The sequence below is a fragment of the Calliphora vicina genome, chromosome 3 (assembly GCF_958450345.1).
Source record: "Calliphora vicina chromosome 3, idCalVici1.1, whole genome shotgun sequence".
Taxonomy (NCBI): domain Eukaryota; kingdom Metazoa; phylum Arthropoda; class Insecta; order Diptera; family Calliphoridae; genus Calliphora; species Calliphora vicina.
Genome location: NC_088782.1, coordinates 70,805,804 through 70,827,638, shown reverse-complemented (window position 1 = coordinate 70,827,638; position 21,835 = coordinate 70,805,804). Strand labels below are relative to the sequence as shown.

At 29.6% G+C, this 21,835-nt stretch overlaps 1 protein-coding gene across 1 annotated transcript in view; it reads left to right on the top strand.

Moving 5' to 3' along the window:
• The first annotated feature begins 16,675 nt into the window (after window positions 1-16,675).
• Window positions 16,676-21,835, top strand: part of Galphai (G protein alpha i subunit) — a 29,983-nt gene continuing 24,823 nt past the window's right edge. Inside the window, exon 1 of the mRNA XM_065503884.1 lies at window positions 16,676-17,168. Within this exon, the coding sequence (XP_065359956.1) occupies window positions 17,048-17,168 (121 nt within the window). The 5' untranslated portion in view covers window positions 16,676-17,047. The remainder of the gene's footprint in view (window positions 17,169-21,835) is intronic.

The window sequence follows — 21,835 nt, the reverse complement described above, 5'->3', positions numbered from 1 at the left end:
ATTCTGATCATTTCATATTTCCGCCTCATTCTCGGGGGCACTAATTATGTTTGGATGAATGAGCTAAAAAATTTCTACGAAAACTCTAATTGAAAAATATGCTTTCTCGACAATTATTGTATATAGACGCAACTGTCGAGATGGTAGTGAATTCGGTTCTGTTGAGGATAAAACTCTTCATCCAGCAAACCCAAGGACAACTGTTGGTTTAATATAAATCTGAATTTCAGAACAAAAATACCTGATGGTTCTTGTACATACTAAACCTAAAATCTTCTTCGGAACTCGGATAGTCAAAAGGTTCTCTCCGAACTCAATGTTAACAAATCTCGGAACATATCTGGAAGGTTGTCAAAATCCAAGCAATCCCCAAAAAAGGCGATCCCATCAACCGGAAAAGCAGTATCGCTCAATACACCGCATGTCGTACTATAAGGATATTAATATATTGGGTTTGTTCTGAGGACTTTATATTGAACTATGGAATTCCACATGAAATTCCAAGACGCAAAAAGTTTTTATGATTTGCAAAAAATCGGAAAACCACATGGCTGCTATTTTTGTGTTGTTAAATTATATGGTACAAGTGCAGAAAAAAACACTGCATACATGACAACACAACAGTCCACTTTAGCGCGAGGGGTACGGGAGAAAAGAAGACAGGAGAGACGTCTGTTCCGTAGCAAGAAGAGAGAAATGGAAAGGCGCAAGTGTGAGGAGATCGATATGTACAGGAGTAGATTGTACCAGAAAGTAAAGCACCAAACAGAGGTCATTGGTACTGGTAGTTTCTCCTGGACGGAATCCTAGTGACAGATACTGAAAGTGTACTGAGGACATGGAAACAACATTTTTCAACGTTGTTGGTATTAGATGATAGTAGATACCCTTGAACAAATCCTTGATGACGGTGTCAAATGTAAACCACCTAGCCAAAAAGAAATTGAGAAAGCAATATCCCTGCTCAAGAACAACAAAGCTGCGGGTGCCGATGGTTTGCCCGCAGAACTGTTTACAAGCATTTGGCTAGAAGAACGTATACCCGATGATTGGAACATCAGAGTGTTGTATCCTGTGCATAAGAAAGGAGACGAGACTGTATGTTCCAACTATAGATGTATAAGCATCCTTCCTATTGCATACAAAATTCTATCAAGCGTATTACTTATGTGAACGATTGAAAACTAAAGTCTCCGAAATAATAGGACCCTACTGATACAAGATCATCGGTTAAAATTGGAAAAAACCTCTCCGAGACGTTTAATACCAAACGTGGTTTTAGACACATCCTGTGATCTATTCAACATTTTGTTGGAAAGAATCCTGCAAGGTGCTGCAGTTAATAGAGCAGGCACCATATACAACAAAAAGCATATGCTGCTCGCTTATGCCGATGATATTGATATCATGGGGCGGACTCTGCGAGAGGTAACATTCTCTAGTATCGAAAAGGAGGCGGTGAAAGTGGGTCTGGTAGTAAATGAAGATAAGACAAAGTTGTGGTTCTTAAGCAAGCAGATGAAGCTGTTCTTGGGGTGTTTGAGAGAAAGATTCTCCGCAAAATATATGGACCTATCTGCGTCGACGGAGAGTATTGCCATCGAATGAATTACGAGCTATACGAGTTATACGAGGATATAAACATAGTTAAGCGCACCAAGCTGCAACGATTGCGCTGGCTAGGGCGCGAGAAAATCATTCGATTTCGATCCCGAAGGAAGCCGTAGAAGGGGAAGACCCAAACTCCGGTGGAAGGATCAAGCTGAAAAAGATCTCGCAAAACTTGGTGCTAGAAAGTGGAGGCGAAGCGCATTAGATCGACGCGCATGGAAAGCTATTCTAAATCATGCTACTGACCTAAACGGTTGTTTAGGTACAGCATGGTACAGCAGAGCAAAACATGACCATTGGATCAAGAAAAACTGGCCTCTGAGAGAAAACATAACGTTTGGAAAAAAAAAACCATCTTATCAAGAGATAAGATAATTTTTCCTCAATTACACATCAAATTGGACTTACATATGTAGCTTACGGTGGTTTTTGTGAAAGGGCAACATTTTTTTCTTAAAATATTTAACCCTTTAATGCATATTGTTGCCAATTGTCTACATTCCAGTTACACTTAATTTTAGACGAATATAAGCTTGATACTAATTCAGATTCTAATTCAGAAAAATCAAATGGAGTACGAAAAGTTTCAGCTAAAGAATTCTTAAATCCAACTAAAGCTAAAGGAAATATAATAAATAAAAATCAACTAAATATTTGATACTTTATAGAAAAATAAAAGTAAAAATCATGCATTTAAGGGTTAAGTGCTCACATCTAGAATTGTTCCTGCCTTCGCGTGCCGAAAATGCCTCGAAGTTTTAAAAATGTCTACTAATTTTTCTCATTTTGACAAGAAATTTAAAAAAAAAATTAACATATTTCGAGAAAAATTTAAATAAAAGGTCATTTTTGTTTAAAATATATCCGTATTTACCGTAAAATTCATAACAGTAAGGAAATTGGTCTCATTCGACAAAATATGGCCAAAAAAATGGTTTTTCCCGAAAATCGCAAAAATTAAATCCTAGTTACGGAAAAACTGTAAGGAAATTGGTAAAAACAATCTGAAATTTGTTTAACAAAATTTTTAAAAATTTGAAAATGGAGATTCGAAACAGCCGTTAAAAAAAATAATATCGATGCACTTTCGGCACGGGATAACAAAGTCCGATTGAGCTAAAACTTTAACAATCGTATTTTTACACTAAATGGCACAATTCTAGATGTGAGCATCTATAAAAATCGGAAATCGATTTAATAAAACCACCCTAATGTAGCTGTACGTGAAAGCATTAGATGTTTTGCCTTTCTTTCAAGAAATTTTTCAGGTTTGAGTACAGAATAACTAAAATCTGGTATTTTTGATGGCCCACAAACAAGACTATTAATGAAAGTCGACGATTTCATACATTCAATGAATGAGGCAGCAGCTTTGAAATCTTTTTTTTGCAGTTGTGCAACATTTGAAAATTACGAGGAATTAAATATAATCCTTTTAATTAGATATAAAAATCTTGGATTATGTCCATGGACATAATGTCCATAAATGACATTATGTCCATGGACATTATGTCATTTTGGTAGTGTCATAATGTCCATGGACACTTTGCTTGTCACTTTGCTTATGGATATTATGACACTTTTGAAAGTGTCATAATTTCCAAATTTTGTTTAGAAAAACTAATTTTTATAAAAGTTTTGATCCTAGTAACAGTTTATATTTTCATATATTAGAAAACTTCATTTAGCGAAGCCACCTTTTTCTGCGATACCGAATAGTTGCTCGCCATGCTACTGAGTGCATAAAACTTGTCTTTGTAAATAAAGTTTTTCTGCGTGGCGGCCTACGGCCGCTCTTAGGGACTTTCTCCTCCATAGAACGCGGCAGGCGGCTTCGCTAAATAAAGCCTTTCTTGTAAATAAATTATTAAAAAGTATTTTTTAAACACTAATTTATTTAAATTTTAATTTTGATGAAATAATAATAAAAAGCTAATTCATTTAAATTAATTTAAAACACAAGTGGTAATTATACATACATTATATATTTGGTAATCGGTATTATAATATAAAATAATAAAACCAATTTGTAAAATAATAAAACGAGAAATTAAAATTTATTATAAGAAATTGTGCTAAGTCCAGCCAAGAAACACAAAATCATAAAAATCAAAAGAGCTAAAGTCATTTCAATTATTTTATTTTTTCAACTGATACTTAAAGCCAACAGATCAGAGGAGAGAACTGCGTTTACAGATCTAAAGAATATTGAAAGCAAAAGATAGAACGTTTTTTGTATCTCTTGTAAAATTAAAAAAATGGGACTTGGCACGTTTGCGTACTAAGCTAACGATATGTAATTTTAAACATAAAATGCCTATTACAGGAAGGCCTCCATTTACGCGGTTTGTTGATCCCCAAAAAATAACATGTAAATCAAATTCGCGTAAAACGATATTCTAATTTAGAACGAAATGCTTTTGTGGGGCCAATATTTTTTTATTTCGCGTGAAACAATACATCAGTCACATAACAAAAAAGAAATTGTGACCTAAATCATCACCTTAAATGAAAGCGAACGCAACTACACAAAAATTCAAAATCGAAGTTTTGATTGATTGAACAATTGCCAAGAATACTCTATTATTATTGATTTTATAACGTATCCTGTAAAAACAATAAAAATGTAGTTATGTCCGTTTGCATTTAAGGCGACGATATATACTTTAAGTAAACTTAATTTAATTTTATGTGCTGTTTTTCTATAGCGAATGAGCGTTTTTAGTGGACGTTTTACATGTATTTTGTTTTTGTTACAATAACAAAACACATGTTAAATTTCTACTCAAAGTACTCGTTCGCTATAGAAAAACAGCACATTAAAAACTTACTTAAAACAAAAGTAAAGTAAAAAAACTCATCTAACAAAATTATTTCTTATCGAAAATTATGGAAAAAATGTCAATTAAAAAAACAAAATATTCCAATACATAAAAGAGATCAAAACATAACAAAAAAAATCATAAAAATTAACGAAGTTTTCAAAAAAATCATGTAAAAAAAGTCGCGTATTTGAAAAAATGGTTGCTAATTTCAGTTCGCGTTATATCGAATTCGCGTAAATAAAGTACCGCGTAAATGGAGGCTTACCTGTATATTATAAAAATTGAAAATACAACATTTCGTTTGTATTTTTGCTGAAAAAAAGTATGTAATTGATTTTGATAAACATATTGTGCTTAAATATTGTGTAATTTTACATGAAAACTTACTTACACAGAAAAAACATTTATCACATATTGAACTGGTTTCAATTATTTCATAATTAAATCAAGTATTCATTTGATCAAAAACAAAATTTCTTGATAGTTTCTATTGAATTTTGAGTTTTGAATTTGATTATTTTGACAATTGATTATACAATTTTCGTTATTGGTTGAATTTCAAATACAAAAATTATTGAATATATAATTTTCGTAATTGAAACACAAAAAATAACAAAAATGTGTTTTCAATTACGAAAATTATCTATTCAATAATTTTTGTATTTGAAATTCAACCAATAACGAAAATTGTATATTCAATTGTCAAAATAATCAAATTCAAAACTCAAAATTCAATAGAAAATATCAAGAAATTTTGTTTTTGAGCAAATGAATACTTGATTTAATTATGAAATAATTGAAACCAGTTCAATGTGTGACAAATATTTGAATTGAAACGGTTTAAGAAATAGTTTTTTTCTGTGTACTTTATAGTAGTAGATTTGCATGCATTTTTTAGAGTGTATAAGAAATATAATAAATAAAAACCAAATAAATATTTGATAATTTATAGAAAAATAGAAGTGCATTTAAGGGTTAATTCAATATTTAAAAGTGAAGATAGATATCAAGGTCGCTGTGATGAACATATTATGATGGCAGATTATTGTTGGAGTATAACAGAGGATTGTCCTAAGGATCTCCATCGTAAAATATTTTATTAAAATGTTGTAAATCGTTTACTTTCGTTTTTTACCCCTGTAATTTCTCAAAATCTACAAAAGCATTAAAATGGCGTTAGAATCGGGGTATCGAATTTACGCCACCAAAATAATTTGAGATCTGTGTTATTTTTGCTACCATTAAGTTGTAGTTAAATTGAACCACAACATTTATTTTGGTTAAATTTTCAATTCAACATTTTTTAAAATATGACCTAGAATTAGTGCTAACTTTATGTTAAGTATTTTATTGTTCTATAAACATTTCATTACCGCTGATCGAGATATACTATAAATTGTACTAAATGTGTATGTCCTCCTATAACTTCAATAAAACAAGTAAGTGAGCTATATACGGCTGTGCCGAATCTTATATAACCTTCACCAAATTATACTTCAAAATGAAAATTTGAAATATTTTTATGTAAACAAAATTTATTTTTTTTTTGCAGGTTTTTAATTTTTTGGAGAAAAAATGTTTTCGAATTGTTTTTTTTTTTTGAAATTTAAAATTGTTTTTTTTTTTAAAAATTTTTAAAATTTGATTTTTTTTTTGTTTTTTCAATTTTTTTTACGTCATTGCAAAGGTCTTTGAAATATCTATCATTAGATATCCATATTGTCTATATTAATGACTTTGTAATCCAGATATAGGCCAAAAATCGATGTTGTCCCAGTTTTTTCCTTATATCTCAGCCATTTGTGGGCCTATTTTTGATTTTAATAGCAAACTTCTCGAAAGCATGTCTGACAGAATTATTGAAGATTTGGATCCCGAATATATCTGGGGTCTTCAGAAAATTGATTTCAACAGACGGACAGACAGACAGACAGACATACATGGCTTAATCGACTCCGCTATCTATAAGGATCCAGAATATATATACTTTCTAGGGTCGGAAATGGAAAATGTAGAAATTACAAACGGAATGACAAACTTATATCTACCCTTCTCACGAAGGTGAAGGGTATAAAAATAAATTTGAAAACTCCATAAATAATTTTATTAACATTTAAAATGGCGGAACGCCTTTTTGCTAAACGTGGCCTTAGGGTATAACATATTCAGTGTCAACTACTAGTTCTTTCAATCTGAAATCATTACAAATACATGTACATTAGGGTGGCCCTTAATAAACGAAAGTTGGATTTTGTCCATTCTCACCCTACAGTTGGTGAACATTAGTAAAAAATCATCCTGAACAAAATTAACATATTTTGATAAATATTAAAATAAAAGCTCATTTTTACTTAAAATATGTCCATATTTACTTGTATACGAGTTTTTGTCTTCGTAGGATACCGCTAACCTATTCTTAGGTATGAACAAAAAAATAAAATTTTTTAACGGTAGTTTCAAAACTCCATTTTCAAATTTTTAAAAATTTTGTTAAACTAATTTCAGAATTTTTTGATAATCTCATTGGTATTTATTAAGAATATAATAGGGAATCAAAATGTGAAAAAATTATGAAAATATCTCTTATAGTTTTCCGTACCTGCGATTTAAATTTTGAAAAACTCATATACAAGTAAATATGGACATATTTTATGTAAAAATGAGCTTTTAATATTTATCAAAATATGTTAATTTTGTTCCTACCTTTCTTGTTCTAGTTGCCTGAGACACGTTAATGGCCTGGCGATATTTTAATAACTTTAAAATTTTTTGACCAATTTCTGTTTTTTATGTCTCATTAGAACGACAATTGCGTTCACATTTCTATTCTTTTAAATTAAATTGCAAAAGTAATTTTTTAATGGCAAAATTTTTACAAAAACTGATAAAAATGCATTTTTTCCCCTTGTAAATGCATCTCAAAACTTCAGAGGGCTTGCGGCACGTCTTAACCCCAACCGATGTACCAAACATTTTTTCAGGATGATTTTTTTACTAATGTTCACCAAACTGTAGGGTGAGAATGGCCAAAATCCAACTTTCGTTTATTAAGGGCCACCCTAATGTACATACATAAATGTGAATTAATTTCAAAGAGGGAAACAAATTCTTTCGCAGGACTGGTAGCTATAATTTGAAAAAAAAAATATTTTCTGAAAACTAAGGTGTCTTTTGATGTTTTTTGTTTCTAATAATAATATTAGAAAAACTACAACAAGATCAATAGAAAATTGATCACCAATAGGTAATATGGTGACTAATTTTTTTGTCTAAAATTAAAAGCAATAATACAAAAGATTAATCGAAACGGATGTTTATAATTAAAAAATTATAAATTAACATCCGTTTAATAACTTGTACATTTCAATTAAATCAAGGGCAATCAATATTTATTTCATCTATTCCATCACTTGAAATCATTTTTAATTATACATATTTTAAATATAAACCCTTTTTCCATGTTTGGTTTTTATTGTGATCTTGATCTTCATTTGACCAAAACAAAACAAAGAAAAAATTCATTTGGCATTTTAAAATTTTGTTATTGTTATATTTAATTTTTTTTAACTACAAACTCATTAAGAAAACAAACAAATCGTGCAGTGTTGAGGCATTAAAGTCAATTTAATTTGATTGGAATGTTAATTTATGATCTGAGAATTTCTTTTCCAAGAAACCTTAAGTTTTTTTCTTCTTTCCAATAAAAATAAATAATTTTACAAATAGTGATGAGAAAATCCTTAAAAACTGCAAATTTAATTTTAAAGTGTAAACAAATTTTAATGTCTTCTTTTTGGTTAAAATGCAATGTTCTGTGGCGCTTCAAATGTTTTCGAAATAACAGAGTCATTTCTCAGAGGCAGAAAATGCTGAAGTTTATATTGTTATGTTTTAACTTTTTAATAGGGGTGGTTTATTTTCTTTAAATAATTAAAAAAAAAGCTATCAGTATTTTAAAAATTGTAACATTTTTTTATTTAGAAGTTTCTTGAAATTTCGCTTTCATTTCAGTCACGGTGTCTCGTTGTTGACTTGAACTTCAGCTAACAATTTCTCGTTGTTTTCTTTTTTCTACAAGTTCTTGAACTTCAGCAAGAAGTTTCTGGTTGTTGGCTTTAGAAGTTTATTGAATTTCTCTAGAATTTTCTTGAACTTTAACAAACAGCTTCTCGTTGTTGGCTCTAAAATTTTATTGAACTTCAGCATAAAGTTTCTCGTTGTTGACTATAGAAGTTTCATGAAATTCAGCTTTAACTTTAGCAAATTTTTCGTTTATTTCTTTGGATTTTTGTTGCAAATAGTTGTCTTTGCGGCGGTACTCGTTTTTAACACCATAGTGTAACAACTAAGAATGCCAAACTGGACTGGTATTTTTATAAATCCCGAAAAATCACGGAATTTTGAAATTTAAATTTAACAATGAAATGCTGACGATTATAATGCTAAGCACACATTCTGGGGATCACAACTGATTACCCCTAAAGGTCGTGTTTTGTTTAATACAATTTCTAATATGGGTTTGAGCGGCCAACCTATCTACTGGCCTACTGACCCACGAAAATTCCGGATGTTATTGATTTTAGCGTGACGAAAAATATTGTTACGAAATTGTACTTGAATTCAAATATAACGATTTTAAGGGCTGATTTAAAAGTAGCATAATGCTTTCAAATAACAGTGCTGTAATGGCAGACTGTAACATATATGTGGTCATTGTTAAATAAAAGCTTTTAGTTGATTTGATCGTAAGTTGGCAACGCTGTATTCGAATATTCAGTTAAAGAACATTGTAGAAAGTACACCACAGATGGCGTATGATCTAGAATATTCGAACTTTGACAGTTAAAGAGCTTTCTAGATGGTAATGCAGTGTTATAAATAGTGGCAGAGGTTGCAGTCGTGAGTTGAGTTGATCAGAGACGCTTTTCAAATAAACATCATCTAAGTGCCTTAAAGTGTGTTGTGTTTTTCAAGTAAATTCGTGTACATTATAAATTGTGTCTGTAATTCTGAGAATTTATAAACGTGTATAAAAAAACATTGAGTGGCTATTTAATTCTGTTGTTGTTTTACATTTTAAAGAAATAAAGAGTTGTTACAATTTTCAAACTACTAAACGGCTTTTATTTGCAATCAAAAGTATCCGGCTTATTTAAAGGAAATAAACCAGCGTTTTGAAAAGGTTAAAACGTAACAATATCCCTGGAGAAATGATTCAAGTTGAATCCTCGCTGGAACTATCTTCAGATCACTCACCCACTATTGTTACTTTATTGAGCCCCGACTTTATTGTATCCCCGACTGGTAATTTAGCGGCACAAGAATTAATTGGCTCAAATATAAAAAAAATATCTCAGTACACATTGCTCGGAAAACATACCGCTAAGAACACCAGAAAACATCAATGACACTCTTATCAATTTCGATAAAAATCTCAAACTGGCTGCTCAACATGCTACCCAAACCCCCCGACAAATTAAGTCTTAAAATACCTGTCATATGTAAGCCCCCCTTGCGAAATTCAAGTGGTTGGGCAAGAAATGATACTGAAAAAGGGAATCTGTTTGTTAATCATATGAAAAAGTATTTACACCGAACACAACAAATGCAGCAATCGAGTTGCCACCTGTTGTACCCCATTTTGGAGCAGTCGTACCCCTACGTTTTGAGATTCGAGAGATCGAAAAGGCTATTGTTGATTTAAACTGCAAGAAAGCACCTGGTATTGACAAAATCAGTAACAAAATGCTTATGGAGTTACCCCGGATAGCAATAAAAATATTTTTTTTTATTTTTAATGCTATATTACGCCTTGAATATTATCCTCCAGAATGGAAGGTTTCACTGTTTACCAGATACCTAAGCCGGGAAAAGATCACACAAAAGTAGAATCATACAGACCAATAAGCCTATTGTCTAATATATCAAAGCTATTTGAGAAGATTGAAAACAATTGTATTCCGAATCATCAATTTGGTTTTAAAAGAAAACACAGTACTATCGAACAAACTTATAGACTTGTAAATATTGTAAGAAAAGCGTTTGAGGAAACGAAATATTGTTCCGCTCTCTTTATCGACATTTCTCAAGAGTTTGAGTATGGCATGATGGATTAATTTACAAATTGAGTCAAAATTTACCCGCAAATACACATAAGCTATTGGAAAGCTATTTAACTGGTCGAACATTTAAAGTTAAAGGAGATTTTTTAAGTAGTCCCCAACCCATTGAAGCTGGAGTCCCCCAAGGCAGTATCCTGGGACCCTTTTTATATTTGATATATTCGTCTGATATGCCAACTAACAATCGCACTCATACATCAACATTTGCTGATGATACTGCTATTCTAAGCATTCATGAAAACCCTCAACAAGCATCTCGTTACTTACAAAATCACATATTTGAATTAGAAAAATGATTAAAACAATGGAAAATTAAAGTTAACATTTACATTGCGTAGAGAATCATGTCCCCCAATTCATACCAATAACCAAACAATAATTCAACAATCGAAAGTGAAATACCTCGGAATACATCTCGATCGTCGCCTTACATGGAAAAGTCATATAGATGCAAAGTTGACTCAAATGAAATTGAAATCAATTCAAATTAATTGGCTTATTGGCAGAAACTCTACGCTTAGTTTAGATTGTAAACGCCAAAACAAGTTTTAAAGAATGATCACAGTTGCCCCCTGGTATATCAAAAACGCGAATATACACAAAGATCTAAACGTGTCCCTTGTAAAAACTGAAATCTCAAAAATGTACAAAAATATTTTAAAAAAACTTGAAATTCACCCAAACCCACTGGCCCGTAACATATTAGATAACCGTGGCCACACTATATCAGAGTTTAAAATTACTACTATATTAGTCAAAAAATTGCAAAAAAATTCATAATTTTACATGAAAACTGCAACAAATATTTAACAAGATAATATTTCATTGTATACATACTAAAAATATAAATACTATTTTCCAACTCCATATATGCACAAGCTTCATGGTAGAAATATTTGTCGCAGTTTTTCCAAAAATATTTTGCCTTACAAAATATTTTACGTTGCAGCTAGAAGACAAAATGAAAATTTTGCATTTTTAAATCTTTTGCTGCCTAAATATATGTATATTTTTGGTTAGCAAAAACAAATGAAATTGCTTGTGTATAATATACAAAAAAATTACTACAAAAACATCATACATGCAAACAAATTGCAGCGTGAAAACCATAAACTGCAAACGATATGCGCAGTGAAAAATTCAAACAATGAAAATATGGAAGATGCTAAAAGTAGACTGCCAAACCATACGAAGTTGAAAAATGTAAAATACGAAATTGTGCAAAGTTAAAAATGTTTAAAGCGAAAATGTTTATTTTTAAAATATTTCCGCCGCATATATGGTTTTGTTTTGCCGCATATAGTCATTGAGTAGAAAAATGTGAAAAAAACTATGAAGTTGATTTGGGTGTACAAAATAAAAATTGTATTGAAATGTGTGTTAATAAAGAATTTTAGTGCAATAAAATAGAAGTTTTATTTTTAGAGGTATGTAATTGTATGTATTGTGAAAGATAAATTAAATTAAATAAGATTCTGGACAAAGGATAGCTATTGAATTTTTTGATTGATTGGCTTTTTTAATACGAATTCAAATGTATTCATGCTGGTGGTAATAGGAGTCCAGAAAAATTAGTAAGAAAAAAAATAATTTTGTATGTAAAGCGGTTAAAAAAAGATATATAATGCAACAACAAAATGTGACAACAACAGCCAAATACCATAAATAACAGGATCATTCATTTTATGAATAAAATCTATCATAATAAAGTGTTGTACATTCAAATGTTTCCTTTCGTAAAATTTGTAACAGGAGAACAAACAAAAAAATAAGCAGCATAGAAAATAATTGTGGAAGAACAATTTTATGTGTAAGATTTAATGCAAAAAAGGCACAGGTATAATTACAACAGTAGCAAAAGGAAATTAACTGCAACAACATCAACTTATACACACAAGTAGGTAATTATGATATAAAATTGCTGTATGTGTGTACATACAACAACAATTTATGCAAAAATCATAAACAAATACATAAATAGGTTCAGTCGTGATCGTGAGTGATTTTGTAGCAGGAGAAAAAAGGATTATATCTTACACATAAAATTGTTCTTCCACAATTATTTTCTATGCTGCTTATTTTTTTGTTTGTTCTCCTGTTACAAATTTTACGAAAGGAAACATTTGAATGTACAACACTTTATTATGATAGATTTTATTCATAAAATGAATGATCCTGTTATTTATGGTATTTGGCTGTTGTTGTCACATTTTGTTGTTGCATTATATATCCTTTTTTAACCGCTTTACATACAAAATTATTTTTTTTCTTACTAATTTTTCTGGACTCCTATTACCACCAGCATGAATACATTTGAATTCGTATTAAAAAAGCCAATCAATCAAAAAATTCAATAGCTATCCTTTGTCCAGAATCTTATTTAATTTAATTTATCTTTCACAATACATACAATTACATACCTCTAAAAATAAAACTTCTATTTTATTGCACTAAAATTCTTTATTAACACACATTTCAATACAATTTTTATTTTGTACACCCAAATCAACTTCATAGTTTTTTTCACATTTTTCTACTCAATGACTATATGCGGCAAAACAAAACCATATATGCGGCGGAAATATTTTAAAAATAAACATTTTCGCTTTAAACATTTTTAACTTTGCACAATTTCGTATTTTACATTTTTCAACTTCGTATGGTTTGGCAGTCTACTTTTAGCATCTTCCATATTTTCATTGTTTGAATTTTTCACTGCGCATATCGTTTGCAGTTTATGGTTTTCACGCTGCAATTTGTTTGCATGTATGATGTTTTTGTAGTAATTTTTTTGTATATTATACACAAGCAATTTCATTTGTTTTTGCTAACCAAAAATATACATATATTTAGGCAGCAAAAGATTTAAAAATGCAAAATTTTCATTTTGTCTTCTAGCTGCAACGTAAAATATTTTGTAAGGCAAAATATTTTTGGAAAAACTGCGACAAATATTTCTACCATGAAGCTTGTGCATATATGGCATTGGTTTATAGTTTGTATATTTTCAGTATTTGTGCACATTAATATGAAAACGATTCATATTTATTGCGCAGTCGGTAGTCAAATGTAAAAAACGTTTAACTAATTTTAAACCCTGCACTATATTAAGAAGGGGGGACACAGCAGACCTAATCCAAAGACAAGAAGGAAGAATCAACAATGAATAAACAATTTTTCGTCCGGCACTGGCTGGACTAATAAAGTTATAATTATTAGATATAAGATTTGAAATACTTGTTGTTAGTTCATTACGATTCAATAAATAAAAAATAAAAATTTAAAAAAAAAGTTTGGTTTATCTTAATATGTATTATTATTTCTCAATCTCAACTAATTTTTGTTTATTAATTTGTTATTCTGAACTTAAATTGATACATATTTTCTCAATTTTAATTTGGATTTCCCATTTTCAATTTGTTTATTCTGAATATTAATTTAATTTTCTGAATTTCAAATTGTTATGTATTAATTTGATTTTCTCATATCAATTTGTATATTTCTAATTTCAACTGGAAATGATGTAGAAATAATTTATTTTTTTCTTAAACATTATTCATAATCAATTTTTAAATTTATAAAAGGTTTATAAAACAAAATTTGTTTTATCAAAATTCGATAAATCTAAAAATTGATTATGAATAAGGCCTTTAATTTTTATTTTCTTTTTTTGATATTACTTATAATTTTTAATAAAGAACATACTTTTTAGTCATTCCACAATATAGTTGTATTGCTTCTCATTGCAAAATACCAATATAATTTTCAACATTAACGGCTTTACTACAACAATATTTAATGCTTACTGAATTCACCACACAGAGTTGCATGCAGATTCATAAAATACAACTGTAGTAGCTAATGCAGTACTGCGTACCAACAACTTTTAATGATAATACTGTGCACTGTGATTGATAACGAAGTGCATTTTAAAAACGAATCTTTTTTGAAATAAAAATATCAGCGGTATTCATTATGTGCAGCTCTTGGCCTAGTAAAAAAGAAGAGCTATTTATTGACAAACATTTCTATTTCTAATGTATTTTTTTAATGAACAGGTTCAATCGTAATTCAGCTCTGGGTGGAAAAAGAGCTCGCGCGTCATTGCCATTATCGCTTAAGGGTAATCAGGCCGTCCCTTTTTCGCTGCCTTCGAGAGTTTTGCGGCTCGCTCCCGCATTGGTTAATGTTTGGCGTCGTATAACTGTACCGCGTTACGGTTTATCGGGGTTTTTGCATTGACCATATGCATTAATTTTGGTTACAATTAAATAAATTAATATAAAATAAATATATATTTTGTCGTGGTGGAGTACCAATCAAAACTCATATGGAATTATTGGTGGAGTACCAAACAAAACTCAAATTGGATATTGGTGGAGACCATAGAACTCAGGAGTGGAGTTCAGTAAGGCCGGCTTTCTATACGAAGGTATAGGTCGATTCCATGTTTTATAATTTTTGATATGGATCGATATGACAGGATTTTCAAAAGTAAGGGGAAATGAAGAAAATGTAAATAAATCTATAACTTATAAACGGATAGTCCGATATGTAAAATTAAAAATTATGTAAAATTTTGTTCTCGATCCGATTTAATAATATAAATTATATATGTATATATAATCTACTAGAAGATACCACAAAAAACATTGCTATATCAAGCCTGGAATTTTGTTAATAGCGGATCCAAAACTTTCCCGATTTTTTTTAAATATACATATTTTTTAATTAACAACAATTTATAAGTGATTATAAAACAGAATTATTTCAAAATCACTGCTGAGTCAAAAGTTATGAAACTGCAACATTTTTCGTTTTTTCGCGATTTTTTTAAAATACTTACATTAATTTTTAGTTTTACAAAAAAAAATGTACATAACTTTGTAACTATAAGAGATAGCTCCCTTTTAGTTGATACTTATATATATAAAAATCTATCAAATCTTATTTGAGACTATTGAACTGAGTCAAATAGAAATTTCCATAAATCATCAATAGAATAAAATATAATTATTTTCTAAAACCTTTATAAACATTGCCTCACTTTTGCACGACAGTATACATATTTATTTTGTCACTATAAAAGTTACATTCAGTTAAATTTTTAAAAGTTCTCATTTTAAAATCTATTAGGCTCTTAATTAAATGTTTAACAATAATGTTAATTTAACATATTTTTTATACAATTTATGCATTTGCAAACAAAATCAAATTTTAAAATCGAAATATGTACCAACAAAATGTTTACTTTAAACCAATTCTATAGATTTGTTGATATATTACTTGATGATTACCTTAAATTTCTATTGTTAATTTATCTTTATAAAATTGTAAAATTTCAGAAACCGGCGCATTTTGTACAAAAATTGTCATTTACAAGATCTCTTAGAAATCCCCAAATTATTATATCTTGTATATATAACTCAATATATGAACAAGCATTTGTTGTACAAGCTGCGCGTTTTTGGAATTTGTTGCCTAGAAATATGCGCTCTTTTACAATGGCAGTAGTAACTTTTAAGCGTAAACTTATTGGTTTTTTTAATTTGAATGATATTTGACTTTATACTGATAATTAGGGTTATTAAAATCTTATCTCATTTCTTTAATTGAGCATATATTTGTAGGAGTCGTTAGGATGTATGGATGTTCTCATAGATAATAAGAATACTTGTAATATAATTTGTTATTGGCCAAATGGCTATATATACATATTACAATTGAATAAATAAAAAAAATAAATAATTTCTTAAAGTTTGTGAATTCTTCAATAAGTTTTATAGCGTCAAATTAATAAATTTTAGTAAATTAATATCAACGTTTACGTGCATAAGTTATTTTGTTTAAGAAACTGCAATTATATGGTATTAATAGCAGGCGATCTTAATATGTTGATGGATTTGTTTTTCATTCTACTCCAAAAATATATTTATATAATAATTTTTCAAATTAACGGTTTCATCACAGCATTATTCGAAGCAATACTTCCATTAAATGTGTTCACTAAACACATTTCTCATTATACAGGGTTGCATCTTATAAATACAACCCTACACTCAACAAAACTCACCACACTCGAAATTCCACCTAGAGAGAGATCATTTTTAAATTTCAACACAAGTTTTCGCCTGCTCGTCTTCGTTGTCGGATTAAAAAAACAAGATTGTGAAAAAATACAAGTAGTTTAGCGGCGTTAAAATTGCTTTAAACAAAAAGTGCAAAAAATTAATAAGAAAAAATACTTAAAATTAATTAAAACAAATATTATTACTATTGTTAAGAAAACAAATAAAAAAAACTTTACAAAAAAGCGCAGACGCAAACGACGACGCCTGTTAAAATTGTTGCTTGACAGGAGATTTTTATACAAAACGAGTGAAAAAGATATTTTTACTCTTGAAAAAAAGAACCAAAAGAAAAAGTTTGTGTGTGTTTTTAGTGCATTTTTTCTTAAGTTTTATTTATATTTAACAATTTATCAACAAAATGGGTTGCGCTGTAAGTACTGCGCGAGATAAGGAAGCAATTGAACGTTCCAAAAGTATTGATCGTGCATTGCGTGAAGAAGGCGAGCGTGCCGCATCTGAGGTGAAATTGTTACTTTTGGGTGCGTCTGTTTTTTTTTCTTATTATATATTTGACTTACATGCATTTATTTTTAAATATTATTTATAGCATTATATTGTTTGCATTTTATTGGTAAATTGATAAAAAAAAATAATCTAACGTTTGATTTCGTTATTTGATTTGGTGTTATTTTTTTGTTTGTAATTATTTTTTTTATATTGCAAAAATTACTCATCGTCCAACAAACTCACTGGTTTGAGGGGGAATTTCTCAGAAATTCAACGATGTTTTTTTTTGTGTTTTAACTGCTCACTCATTTCGCTTCATTTTTTTTTGTTCTTTTGCTTTTGTTTGTGCAGAGCTGTAGCGTCTGTCAACAGTAGATTTTCTGGCTGCGCTGTTACTGAGCTGGAGTTGTTTTTAATTTTGTTATTTAACTTCACTTTTAAAAATTTAATGCACTAATAATTGATTTCAAAATCACTGGACTTTGTTAGTAAATAAGTGAGCTGGAGTTTGGGATTAATAAACTCTAGTTTATGGGCCGTTTCTAACCGATTGGTTCGTAGTTCCAGAGTTTTAGTTTTTCAATGTTCGGATATTTTCTACGGATCGTTACTAAATTCCAGGTGTACATCTTTTATTCTGGACCTGACTATGTATTTGCTTATGTCGCCAGTCCATGGTTCCCGAGATATGGGTCTTCAAAGTTCGAATATTGAATAGGTAGTTTTTTGTCCGATTTTTTCAATATAATTCGTGGTGTACCGTCTCTCAGTATTATTCTCTATGCTTAAGGCTTTCATTCCTTATTCCCGAGTTATGGGTGTTCGACACTCTGCAGATTTTAAAACCGTTGCGCCCCGCCAAAAACCGGCTATCAAGAAAAATAGTTTTTGAGAATATGCTTTTCGACTACTAATAAATCCGATGTTTTAAAAGTTATGAGGTTGTATGATATCTGAAATTAAATCTTGGCTACACTTTAGCACCTATGTATATAATAATTATATTATAAAAACATATTTATTATAGTATCTGTCTGTAGTATATCTAATTGGCTTAGTGCTGATGTTTGTAAGGAGCAAAAATATTATACCAATCTGCTCAGGATCACTTTCTGAGTCGATTAAGCGATGTCACTCCGTCCGTTCATGTAAACCTTGTTGTTGTTGTAGCACCAGTGTTTGCAGAGTTGACAGTCCTTGGCCGAGTGAACTCGGGTCATTCCGGTGCGTAGAACCGGCTGTCGTGGGAATGATGTAAACCTTGTAATCGGCTTTTATTAACCTAAAACGGAGGCGGCAAAATTTTTGGATTAACTTTTTTATAACCACTTTTCAACGATTGATTTTTATGTATAAAGTTCTTGGCTTTAACCCAAATATGCCGACTGCTTGAGCTTGATCATTTTAGAAGTACTTTTATATTATTTTGGAAGCAAATGAGAAATAAAAAACTTTGCAAATATAGTTCGTCCTATATATAGGACATTGGGGTCACTACAACAAAACTAAAACGCAATAATGAAATATTCATGCATATAACAATCAAGCTACTCTTCATAAATATAAATTCCAAAAAAATATAATATTTATTCACTTGTAAATGTATAATGACTGAATGTCTGAATACCTATGACCATTATGAAAATATCACAAATTAAAAATTCAATAACTCAAAAATAGTAGCAAAAAATAATGCGATCATATAATCCCCCATGAAGTATTGGTGAGTACTAAGTATGTGAACACAAAAAAATGATATTTTAATAAACGTGACGTATCCTGTAAACAAGAACTACATGTACTACATGTAGTACAGTCGGCATATCTGGGTTAAATGTATTTCTCTTTACGTTTGCTATAAAAAAAATAATGAAAAAGTTTACGGGACCTTTTTTCATATAATCATTGTACAAATTTATATCTACTACTACATATTAAAAAACTGTCTGCGGCTTATTTTGAGCCGATTAAGCCGAGATAAACGGCGGCTTAATTTGATGCGATATAAGCCGTCAAAACCCGATGTGGCGGGAAAAGTAGAAATGCTAGCGGCGCCTGCTTGCCCGTAGGCTATTGCCGGTCGGCTTGTTTCTCGGCTCCTTGTCGCCAATACGCTTGTCGTATATACCACAATAATGAGTATTTCAATTTTAAAACATACAAAGCCAACCTTTCAACTTGTATCGCGATAGGCGGCGTGTAATAAAAAAATTCTGAAAAATTATAAGAAATTTTTTTCCAATATGTACCTATGTATGTATGTATATGCAAAATGAATATAAAATAGTTCAATTAAAATGCAATATACCAAAAACGATTATTATAGTCAAACAATTTAAATTTTGATTTGTAATTTACATCTAAGTCTGCTTCAAAGGAAGTTGTTTGACAAGGAGTTTATCAAAAAAAGAACTGTGGTTTTTTATCTATTAAAGTTTTTGATTTTTCATTCATAAAAATCGCTTAATTTTTTATAAATTTGAAAAACAATAACAACAGTTCATATACATATGTATATTTTTTTTAATTCTTTAATAAAAAGGAAATAAAAAATGTCACCCAAAATATCACAACAACTTAATAATACCTATTATATAAAGTATATAAAACCAAACCAACATAAATAATTTAAACTAAATTCAAATCAACGCTGTTCCACACTCGCAAATGATTGAGGCAGTAGCAAAAAAAATTTAACTCAAAAACAACTGCTATTTTTAAGTGCAAAATAAACAAAAATGAAAACGACAACATAATAATAGTATGTAGTGAAATAATAAAAAACATTTTGTTTAGTTTATGTGAGTATTAAATAGATAAAATTAAAACAATTGTATTGTATCAAATGCACATAATAAATACGAGAAACAAAAGTATATATAGTAATCTGAGTAGGGGGCAGGGAGAGTCCATTACACACTATTTCCCCCGTTTGCTTTTAATGAAACCGAAAATATATACACAAGCATATTATGTGGCCATAACAACAATGGACAATTTTATGAAAAAAATATGGTTTGGTTTTATTTTTTATTATTACTATTATTAACAATTTAAAGTGACCGGTAGGTATCCCAGTTAACTATGTATAATTTTAAATTTTATAAATTTTTTTTTCGTTTTACTTCCAATTCTGTTTTTGTTGTTAATTTTGAAAAATGTTGTGTTGTTGTCCATCTTTCTTAAAAGTTCTAATTATTTTTGCTAAATATATTTTTGTTAAAAATTTTAATATGTATTCTTTTCAGTTCTGTTCAAAAATTATACACATTTTTCCGGTTTATTACGGTTACTGCAAAACCAAATAAAAATTCCAAAACAAACAAATTGGAAATTTTAAACTAAGCTGCTGATAAGAAAACATGATAAGTGAGCTTATACATAACGTTAACTTTTTGCAGTCTACTGAATAAAATGGAAAATTTGTCAAATTTAAGTTTGAAACATTTTGAAATCAGACGTTACGTTTGGAGTTTCAACCCAATAAGCATTTTTACTGGAATGCAAGTTGAAAGCAAGTGTGATTCAAGCCTTGAATTATAATTAGTGTTCGCGTACTTGATAATTTGTAACAATTTGTACAAATTATCACTGAAAGTTACGGGATTCCGTTCGTTTACTTTAAAAACTTTGTAATGAGCAAGAGAGTGTTAAAAGTAACAGTTCATAGATAGAGAACATGATATTTTTTAATGGACATTTTTTGTCCAGTAAAAAATATCAACATAAAAATATGTTTAAAACATATGGTTGCAAATATAAACAAAACTAAAATGTTGAAAATTAATACAATTTACAAGTTTGCAAAGAAAAGATGTAAAATAACACAAAACAAACGTTTTGAATTGATTTATAATAAAATACAACTTATTTTTACAAATTGTTGTTCGCGTACTTTTTTGTTGTAATTTTTTCAAATTGAGAGTAATTTATTTTTACTCTCTGAAATAAAGTTACTGGATATTTTTTACTGGAAAGTACGCGAACACACCTATAGTCAAGCAACTGAATTACAGTTGTATTTCACTATATTTTAATAGCATTCTCCAGTAAAAAGGAAACATAAATTCAAACCATATGTTTTTCATTTGAAAAATATTAAATTTTTCCAATATTTTTCAAGTTTAAAACATAATTACTATGCATTCAAGTCAAATTCCAACCAAATGTTCAAGTGTTTGAATTTTTGGGGCTTTAGTGCTTATTGGGAATGTATTACAAATTATGAGAATATATTAAAAACCTTATCAGATCTTGGAAACTATTGTAATGTAAACTATAATGAAAACTTAAAATGGAAGTAAAAGAACGACTAAAAGTTTTAGTCAGTTCCCCTTACATTTACTAAGTTTAAGCCAGAAAATAACAGCTATTTAAAGCATCATTAAAGGGACTCTTTAAAAGGATTATAATTTAAAAATATTAAAATCATTGGTAAAACACTGATAGTAACGATATTTGAACAAAAATGGTTGCTATGAAGGTAGAACTGTCACAGCAACTAAATATAAATCTTTTATTTATTTCTCCTTTTTTATTTAAAAATAAAAACCTTTTCCACTCTATCTCATATAATATTATAAAAACAACAAAACTGTACATACATATCGTCACCTGAAATGCGAAATGGCCTAACAACCAAAAAATTCAAAATTGAGTTTTTAATGGATATCGATACATCATCTTCACAAATTATTAG